This window comes from Amborella trichopoda, chromosome 3 (genome assembly GCF_054954075.1).
Source record: "Amborella trichopoda isolate Santa Cruz 75 chromosome 3, AtrichopodaSantaCruz75HAP2 v2.0, whole genome shotgun sequence".
NCBI classification, from domain to species: domain Eukaryota; kingdom Viridiplantae; phylum Streptophyta; class Magnoliopsida; order Amborellales; family Amborellaceae; genus Amborella; species Amborella trichopoda.
In genome coordinates this window covers 51,092,229-51,102,234 of record NC_142338.1, presented here as the reverse complement: position 1 = coordinate 51,102,234, position 10,006 = coordinate 51,092,229, and the positions used below count along the sequence as shown (strand labels likewise).

Below are 10,006 nucleotides of genomic sequence, written 5' to 3'. Positions count from 1 at the left end.
AGATACTACTTTGTGATAACGGGGTTGGAGTCGTGGTGGTAGCACTATTTGTACCTTAGTGAAAGTCTAGGCTTTTATTCTCCTGGTGAGGTTTCTAACTCCATTCTCACCAATAGGTAGAGGCCAAATCCCCACTGACATATTACTTTATGAGAATGGAGTTGGAGTCGTGGTGGTAGCACAACTTATGCCTTAGTTAAAGTCTAGGCTTCCACTTTAACTTAGCGCATTAAAAAACCACTAATTAAAAAATAGGCCCACCATCCCCACTTAATTACCCAAACAAAATGAGGAGAGACTATGCAATGCACGACTGGTGTATGGAAAATCCTTTTATATAATGGATGCAGAGGTTGATCGTAGTTCATCCATTATTGGAATTCGAAGGTAGATGGCCCCATTGTGTACCATGCATATCACGGCATACTTACAATGCTAAACTCATTTTCACCCAATGTTATCAAGTGTGGTCTCGCTAGTTGGAATCCCATTGGTTTGCGACTGATTCAAAACAAAAATTAAATTTGGTAAAAATAGGCCAAAATTATTATTTTACAAACTTTTACCAATCGGGCCAAGTGATTTTGATTTATTGGACCAATGAAACAAAATCTAACAATTTTTTAACGATATATTTTATATTTCAATGTTACTGTTCATGTTCTTTCTTTATTATTTTATCATGCAGAAGAGCAGAATACACAAGTCGAACAAATTTTGATTGGAAAAGTCCCCCACTGCTCTCGTGGTTCTAATAACACTTTTGACTCATTTTTTTATAGGATTGTATACAAAGAGATCATTTACCATTGTACATAAAAGTCACAATCATTATTGTCCTTTAAATTTCAAAATGTGTGGTTATAAAAAAGCTATTAAATAGACACAAAAAGCATCTTAAAAGCACAAATTGGTGATTTTGAATAGTATTTCACCTCACCACGGACCTAGCATTTATACGTCAATTTATTAAACGGAGTAGCAACGAATGATGCTATGTCCATGACGGATACTATCATAGACATGCTAGGTCCATGGTGGTATTTAATCACCGCTGTCCGAAAAAAAAAAGACAGCGTCAAACTGGTGTATTCATTTTCGGCCATAAGCATTGCATACTGGCTGACATAAAAAATTTGGGGTCATCGTTTTATTATGACTTGGCTTGCCCTTTTAAGTGACGGGTTCAAGCCAACAACAAAGAGGCCCTCCTCACTTAAAAAGTTATTTTCTTCTTAAATGGGAAGTTTATCAAGACACGCTTAATTTTTTAACAATTTAATAGTTTATGTTTTGTCAACTATTCTAACTCGTCTTCATATATATTTTTATGGGTATATTAAAATTAAATTTCTCATATGTATTTGGATAATTCTCCCTGAAGTTTCATTGAATCGATATATGGCGGTCATTGCCCAATCCTAGTAAAAGTTTGGAAGCCTGCAGGGTAGGGTAGGGCCAATTCAGTCATTTTTGAAACACAGGATTAATACTTGATGGGTATTTTTCCCATATTTATTTACAATACGAGCCACGGTTAATCGATCATTTCCCAATAGATATGCTCTAAATGCTTAAGGGTATTTTAGACATTTATTTTATGATTTTGAGGCGCTTAGAGAACAAGTCGACGACTCCTAACAGTTTATGAATGGTTGGTGGGTCCCACCATTCGAGGCTGACTGGGTAATTAATTATTTTAGCTTTTTAAGTTTAACAATTCCACGTTTATTATAAAAATTTCACAGAATGCTGATTTGTGATAATTATTTTTCCCATTAATCTCTTACTCAACGCCCAAAAAAAAAGAAAAAGGTTCAAATTTTGAAACTAAATTTTCAAGAAGTTCGCTGTCTTCCAAACAAAAAGATAAATAAGAAATTAAATTTAAAAGGAAAAGGATGGTGGTCAACAGAATGTGTGCATAATAATTTAAATATTTAAAAAATTAGATTTAAAAGTTTAAGAGAGAGAGAGGAATTGCAGGAAAATGGGTCATAAAGTCACTCAAAAGCTGTACATTCACTCCATATCAGACTCATAACCCTCTATCCACCCTTCTCATTTTCGCCTCTTCCCTTTCATTTATTTTCTTCCCCAAAAGAATCCAAATTTTGGGTTCTACTTCAATTAAAGGAAATCTTTTTTCTTTGTTTGGTTGTGTGAATTTCCCTACAGAAAACCAATTTCAATATGTAATTTTAGCTTAATTTTCTATATGGGTAATTTTAACAGAAAGACCTGATTTAAATATGCAACTTGTATATTCACTTACTTTTTTCTGTTATTATTCTGACTGTTCTGAGATTGATATCAGGTTTCCTAAAAGTTTTTGGGTTTTAGTACTTCAGACTGATTAAAAAAAAAAGAGTCAGTACTTCTTACAGTTTATCAGAAATATATGAGTTTTAACTTTTAATTTGATAAAGTCATATTCTTTTTATTAGTAAGAAATATTAGGCCTTTGTTGAAGTTTGTGGAGGGAGGATATGGGAAAGCAGGGGCCTTGCTATCATTGTGGAGTTACAAGTGAGTCCTCAATTTCTTTCCTATGCAATATTCAAGGAAAAATTATCGTTTGGTTGTATTTGTTTTTGTGTTATAGACTTTTTTTTTTTTTGTGAAAATTTTGTGTTGTAGGCTTGGTTTGAAGTATTAATGAGTTGTATCTGTTCTTCTGTTTTGGACTTGGTTTATTTCTATTATTCACTAGAACGTATGCTTGTGTTGTCTCAACTTTTTCAGCTATAGACTGAATTATTTGCATTTCAATATATATATATATATATATATATATATATATATATATATATATATATATATATATATATATATATATATATATATATATATATATATATATATATTCTGTGATTTTATTTATATGATTTTTATAAAACTTTGGAGTTACGGATTTGTGGTTGTATTTACCTTATTGGATTCATTGTCGGCCTTTTCTTCTCATGAAGTAATAGTTTCGTAAGGACTTTTTTTTTTTTTTTCAGAATTTTGAGTTTATTTCTGGTTGGGTTGCGTAGATAAGGAAAGAAAGCAATTTTGGGTTTTCGATCAGTAGCTTCTTCTGTTGTTTTTTAGATTCCTTTGCTTCAAAAGCCTTTTCTCATTGTCAAAAGTTCCTTTCTGTTGCTTCCCATGTCGGAAATTATGAAAATTAACTACGTTGTTTACAAATTCTATTGTGTGGTAGAGGCCTAATCATCAATGTAGGATTATGATATTGGTTTTATCACCACTTCTACGTAAGTCGTCAAATTCATTTTCATTTGTTAGGTTAGTGTTTGATTATGTTTAACCTATTTTCTTGACTTGGGCTGTGAAGGCAGATAATGAGATACCTGTTTGAAAACTAGGTGGTAAAATTAAATGTGTCAAGTGTAATTGGGGTTTCCTTACTGTAGAATGATAATAATTAATCTTTTGTACACAATGTAGATATGCCGTCTCAAGTTTTGTTGCTTTGTAGTATGTATTGTATTAGAACCATCCATTTATTGGCTTCCTCTGGTTAGCCTATACTGTAATTTTCAATTACCATCCATTTATTGGCTTCCTCTGGTTCGCCTACGCTGTAACTTTCAATTGGGAATATGGTATCCATTGATGAATCCGCATAAACAAAATTGAGCTTTTACTTCATTGAAAATGTGAACTGTTTGTTTCATATGGTTTGGAAGAATGGGATTGAAATATGTCGTATCTCTATAAAATGGTCAAATGAAAGGACTCATCAAGCTGGGTGTCATGGTTCTTGTGCTGGACTAGTTTTTTGTAACGAATGCTTATTTATCTTCATCCTTATTCAACGTCGTGGGATTATCTATAACTAAGGGTACTTATCGCATTGGAATGAATTGCAAGTTGCTAACATTTTCAATCCTACAGTAACCTTTCCCTTCTTGTTTAGAGGCTCTATGGCCTAGTTTAACTTTTAAGCATCATCTAGTAGGATTACTTGAGATAAATACGTACCAATTCTAAGTAGTTTCTCCTCTCTTGATGGCCTGCATTTTAGATGTTCATAAGTAAATGATAAAATGGTGAAGATTAAGGCGTGCCACACTATAGTAAACTCAAAAAAGGGACTGGAACCATTAAACTAATTTTTTATTAATATTGTCAGTTTTTAAGGTATCAAGATCATGATCTAATAATTAATATAAAAAAATACTCAATGCCAATGATGTTAAGAATATTTATGTTGGTTATGTTCCTTTCATTCTTCATGGAATCTCTGTAAAATGGATGCCTTAATTGAACTGCATCATGATGACTTTTTGTCCTTTTTTTCTTGCTCTTTCTTGGGCAATCAGGTTCATTACCCAAAACCTATCTCCTGCATCACAATAACTTCGATTGCTGCTAGGCATTAGCATATTCATGATAATGTATCTTGGGGTGAGCACTGGTTCATTTAGAGCTCTAAAAGATTTCAGAGTTCCTATAAAACAAGTTCATCTTAACACCATGTTTCAAGTTGAACCATCTGAATGCATGTTTGATATTGTTTGCTTTAGGACCTTTAGTAATGTATTTATTGCTAAAAAGAGAAATGAAATGAACAGGCACTCCCCTTTGGCGGAATGGTCCGCCAGATAAGCCTGTTTTATGCAATGCGTGTGGGTCAAGATGGAGAACAAAGGGTACACTAACCAACTACACTCCACTGCATTCTCGTGGAGAGGCAATTGAAAGTGACGTTTCCAATTTTCCTAAAGTAAAGAATCCATCTTTAAAGCTGAAAGAGGACAAGTTGCACAAAAGAAAACAGAATGATATAATTGAAGAGGCCAAAGGGGAAGAAGCTGGATTTGCTCTCTATCGAAGAGGTCTGGAAGAGGATACAAGCACTAGGTCCAGTTCGGGCTCGGCGATATCTTACTCGGAAAGCTGTGTTCAGTTTGCCAGTACGGATGCCAAGGATATCAGAGGTTTGTTTGTGCTATATTGAATATAATTATAGTTTGTGATTTCTTTTCTTTGGTTCCTTCATTTATGTGGCAAAGGTATCAGACTTAATAAACACATGGAAAAGGATATTAATTTTCAGGGTTAATTCTACCATACTGCTTTTAATCCATCGTGAAATATGGATTGCCGTGGGGACTATAGTTAGATGATTTACTTGTCAATTCACCTTGTGATTGGGTACAAAACCACTTCCTAGCAATAGGGAAACACACAAGATGCATCTCAAGTTGGACTTGTCTCGTCATGATGTGGGTTTAATCCATAAAGCAAATAGCCACCCTTTCACCCTTTCTTAGACTGCTTTTCATTTTGGGAATAGAATACAACTAATGTAGAAAATATAGTCCAAGACAATTCATAGATTTAAGATAAAAAATATGCTTAAAAACATCAAAGAAGATGAAAAATGCTAAGCAGGAATATATTGTCTAGTAATTATCATGGAGTATACAGGTATAGTTATAAGTTGAGAGGTCAATAGATTCTCACCAAAACAAGGAGTTAAAAATATTATTAATTATAAAAAATATCTAAAATCTTATATAGATGACAATAAGTCATCTTGATTTATGTGCAAACATAAGAATATGAAGTCATTGCGATGTAGTCTACACATCTCAATAACCCCTGCCAACTGGCTCATCTGCTGAGATGAGATACACTTTCCTCACCAAGTATTTCTATTTATCTTGAGTTAATGTTTTGGTAAATAAGTCCCAAGTGTAGGGAAGATTGATAATTTCATCAATTAATCTTATGATTTGATGACAATCTCTGTTAGAAGATCAGACACATTGAGGTAGATTGTCATGTATCATTGGATTATTTGATGGAATCTATCATCTTCCAGACACCTTGCAACTTATTACCAAGTCATTGAATCTATCTATGATAATTATTCAGTTTTATTAGGAAATTGGGTAGTGATATACATGGAGTTAGGGGTATTTCATAAATTTTTCCCACAAAGATATTTTGATCATTGTGGCCTTTTGCCAATATATACAATAAAATGATTCTGATTAATTTGATTACACTAATGTGTACCAAGAATTTACCTGAGTTTTCTCCTGGATCTTGAGGAGAGTGAATCTGCAAGCTTGTTGATATCTTCAGTTAGTTTGGGGACATTATCTTGGGGTGTCAAGGATGGTGTACCTGCCCAGGATATCCTCATGCTCTAGCTTATTGCTGCTTTCATTATTCTAATATGCCATGTAACTGAGACAAAAATGATCTTAAATTGAAATTGACCTCTATGATTGCTTGAGCAGCAGCATTGTCATCCCCTTTTATAGATTGACATATCTTTGCTTTTTTCTTCAATTTCCCACATAGAACTTTTATTAATAGAAAGTTGTCTATTAGATTAATTTAGATTCGCAAAAAACCCGTTTCACTTTCAGTGATTTACCTTTTCCTTTTCAGGTTCTGCACAATCCAATGCATGGGATTCACTCATTCCCTCAAGAAAGAGGACATGTGTTAATCGTCAAAAGCCATCTTCAGTTGAAAAGCTCACAAAAGAATTATATTGCATATTACATGAGCAAGAGTTGTCATACCTCTCAGGAACTTCAGAGGAGGATCTACTTTTTGAAACCACAACTCCGATGGTTTCTGTTGAAATAGGGCATGGTGGTGTCCTTATAAGGCCCCCAAATTCATTGGCACAAGAAGAGGAGTCAGAAGCCAGCTCTCTTCTCACAGAAAGCAAGGCACATTTTCTAAATGACGATTGTTCAAGATCAACATCCCATCATGTAAATATTCCAAGCAAGGGATGTAATTTCTCTGAAGTGGGTGATGGAATAGTTAAGACCAATATTGGAGAACCAATTCAAGAAGATTCACAAAGGTCCTTACTCGTGCTTTTCGGAAATTTTCAAAAGTGGTATTATTCTTTCAAGGTCATGCTAAAAGGAAACTCATCATCATCCAAACCTTACCCCAACTATTTAGGGCCAGCTAATTGCTAAGAGGAAATTAATTTGAAATAATTTCTTGCTGATATATATGTTGAATTCATTATTGGGCTCTAGTTCTTCCATAACTTTGTTTGCATGGGCATGTATACGTGGATATCCACAGTTCCATTTCCTGAACCCCTCTCCATTTGACTTGCAGGAACAAGACATCTGATGATGAATGTGATATTCTGTGGAGTAGTAATTCACCTCTTATATCCATAGATCTAAAAGTAAGGCTTTTTCCACTATTGTCAGTTCAAAACAAGATTCCCACGGCATGATTACTGTAATTGAATCTTACAAGGGAAAGTATGCCATAAGCAAAGTATGTCATATGTTACTCAAGGCTACATCCCGCATTGGGGCTAATTGGAGTGGGGTTTGCAGGGATATTTACCCAGGTTCTCTAACCGTCCATCAATTGAAACATATAGGGATATTTACCCAGGTTCTCTAACCATCCATCATTTGAAACATATAGTGGATGTAGCTTGGTGTACCATATACCACATTCCATTGGACTATTGTAAAGTTTCCATAAATAAATTCATGTTACATCATCATCATTAAAGCCTTTTCCCAACTAATTGGGTCGTCTAAATTCATGTTACATGATACATTTTTTATTTGTTTTTGGGAGCTAACTGACATGGTTGCAGTGTTTTCTCAAGTAGGATGTTATAAATTTTGAAGAGTTTACAAGGCATTTAGTACATGAAGAGAAATTGACAAGCTATCTAACTTCTGTAGATACCAACCAGCTTCCTGAAAGGTTGGTAATATGTATTCTTCATCTCTTCTTCTATGATTTCATCTGGTCTGAAGACTCCCGAGGTGTTTTTTCCTGTTGGAAAAGTATAATATAATCAAATGTGCTATCCTATACTAATGGTCCATAGAGATCATCACCATCTAATGAACTGTTGGAGGGTGATGGAGCCAGTAAGAACCATACGAATGGTGGGATGGACACTTTCTACACCTCTTCGTCGTTGATTTCATTTTGTCTGAAATGTCTAGTCATGGTTTTTTCTCATGTTGGGGAAGTGTACTATACCAAATGAATTTTAGTGATATTTCACTGAGGCCATCACCCTGAGATAAAACAATTGATGGTGATGGAGAGAGATTGATGTCCACTAAAACATGACATGATTACATTGGGTGGTCCCTCTCTCTCACATCATCTCAGCGCATCATGTTTTTGCTGTGATGGCCCCAATGATGTTTCTTTTCCTTCGCTTGTTGGTATGTAGTATACTTCCCCTCTCGTGTTTGTATTAGTCTTAAAATCTTTTTTTTTCTTTTTTCTACCTTTAGCCCTCATTTATGGTCTAAGTTCATCCATATTTTACAGCCTTAAAAGAATGTTTGATAGCCATCAGTTCCAGGAGACCTTATCCAGCTTCCAACAATTGCTCTCAGAGGGCATCTTTGATAATTCTTTCTCAGGAGAAAACATATGGGAGTTCAAGATTTTAAAGAAGCTTGTTTTGAATGACATGGTGAAAGCCAGATGGGTCGAACAATATAAGCTGCATAAGGTAGTCAACAACTTGCTTTCAAATGAAGTTTTCTTTCCTGAAAGAGCAGCTCTTCTAAATGCATTGGTGTCCCTTTTTCCTGGGGGTGTTGGATAAAACTTATTACTTTGGTTCCTTTATTATTTTGTTCTATATTCTTTAGGTACCAAAAGGTAAACAAATAAGGAGAGAAAAGGGGGTTCCTAGTGCATTTCGGTTCCCCGATTGTCATGATGCTGTTGAACTCAAGACTAATCATGATGGGCCATGCCGTCAAAAGTTTCCAAGTAAGTAGGAATGAAAGTATTTTCCAATATTTCATTGTCTTCTTCTTTAAAATTTTGCATCGTACATATTTAATCCTGATTATTTTCTTCTTGGATTCCCACCAAAACAGATTTCTTGAAATAGCTTCTGTAAGTTATGGTATGAGTCCAATGCTTTCTTTACTTTCTTGCTTCTCTCTTTCCTCGAATTCATGGAGGTTTGCAACCAGATATTTGCTTGTAAAATTGGATCACCTTCAATTGCTAATGGAGGTGCCCCACATTAGTTGATTGTGTCATGAGCAGTTTCCTTTGTCTGTGTCATTACCCTTGGCATCTAAAAACCTATATTCTTCTACTCAACATGTCTCTCTCTCTCTCTTTTTCTTCCTTGCATTCCTAGTTCTTATTCAATGAAATCTTTTTTTTAGAGCCTAAAAGCTTGATGAAGCTCCCCAAGAGGTTGCCGAGAAATGGAAGCATTACTCTCCCCTCTATAAAATCTCAGCCTGCAAACTCGAACGACATCAGTGACAAGGCAAGCTGTTATAATAAGGAGCAAACCCCAAACTATGGACATTGCTTCAGTCCAAAGAGCCTCTTTGCTACTTCCTCTCCAGATAGAAACTCCATGCTTGATGCAATGCACGGCCTCGTCGATGATCCAGAACTGATGTTGGGTTTCCCTTAAAATGCATCCTTTTGGAAACCAAGAAGAATTGAATATGGGAATTAATCATTCAGAGCCATAACATAACATATCCATCCATGTCATTATACAAAAATCATTACATACCCATCCATGTTATCATACAAGTAGTTCCTCATGGATGTTTACTAGTGTTTGCAAACCAAATATTATATGCAGGCATAGGTGCTGTAAAGAGAGGGGTTTGGGCTTTAGCTTTGGGTGCCACTAACTTGCATTACATGAATGGGTGTGCTATGTTCATATAGCACTTTGAGTACACCAATTTTGAAATGAAATGGCATAAGAAATATCATATGGTTGGCTATGCAAATGATTATGAAGAGGATTGTATTTTGGACTAGTTGCAACTAGGTATATGGCTGTATGTACTTTCATCTGCTGACATGCACAAAAGATGGATCATCTTATGGGTATTTATGGTAGGTATCATGGATTGAATGAAATTTTGGAATTGCTTTTGAGATAAAAGAACATAATTGAACTTGCTGCAGAATTTATATGACTTTTTACCTAGATATGGTATAAAGTAAAGAAAGATTATCACAA

The 10,006-nt window shown here is 34.8% G+C and overlaps 1 protein-coding gene across 2 annotated transcripts; it reads left to right on the top strand.

Annotated features, from left to right (window-relative positions):
* The first annotated feature begins 2,096 nt into the window (after positions 1-2,096).
* On the top strand, positions 2,097-10,006 carry GATA26 (GATA transcription factor 26). Of its 2 annotated transcripts, none has more exons than XR_016051513.1 (8): positions 2,097-2,529; positions 4,584-4,949; positions 6,418-6,847; positions 7,117-7,189; positions 7,619-7,731; positions 8,317-8,503; positions 8,646-8,769; positions 9,180-10,006. XR_016051513.1 is itself a non-coding variant. In XM_006838463.4 (8 exons), the coding sequence occupies exons 1-8, from the start codon at positions 2,490-2,492 to the stop codon at positions 9,437-9,439; spliced, it is 1,578 nt and encodes a 525-aa protein (XP_006838526.1). In that variant the 5' UTR covers positions 2,097-2,489; the 3' UTR covers positions 9,440-10,006. The 2 variants fall into 2 exon arrangements, 1 of the variants encoding a protein (XP_006838526.1); XM_006838463.4 differs by having other exon boundaries at positions 7,634-7,731.

Coding starts and splice junctions, on each gene's coding strand:
- GATA26 (XM_006838463.4), top strand. CDS start 2,490: ATGGGAAAGCAGGGGCCTTGCTATCATTGTGGAGTTACAA. Junction 6,848..7,116: donor ATTCAAGAAGATTCACAAAG/GTCCTTACTCGT, acceptor TTTGACTTGCAG/GAACAAGACATCTGATGATG. Junction 7,732..8,316: donor ACCAACCAGCTTCCTGAAAG/GTTGGTAATATG, acceptor CATATTTTACAG/CCTTAAAAGAATGTTTGATA.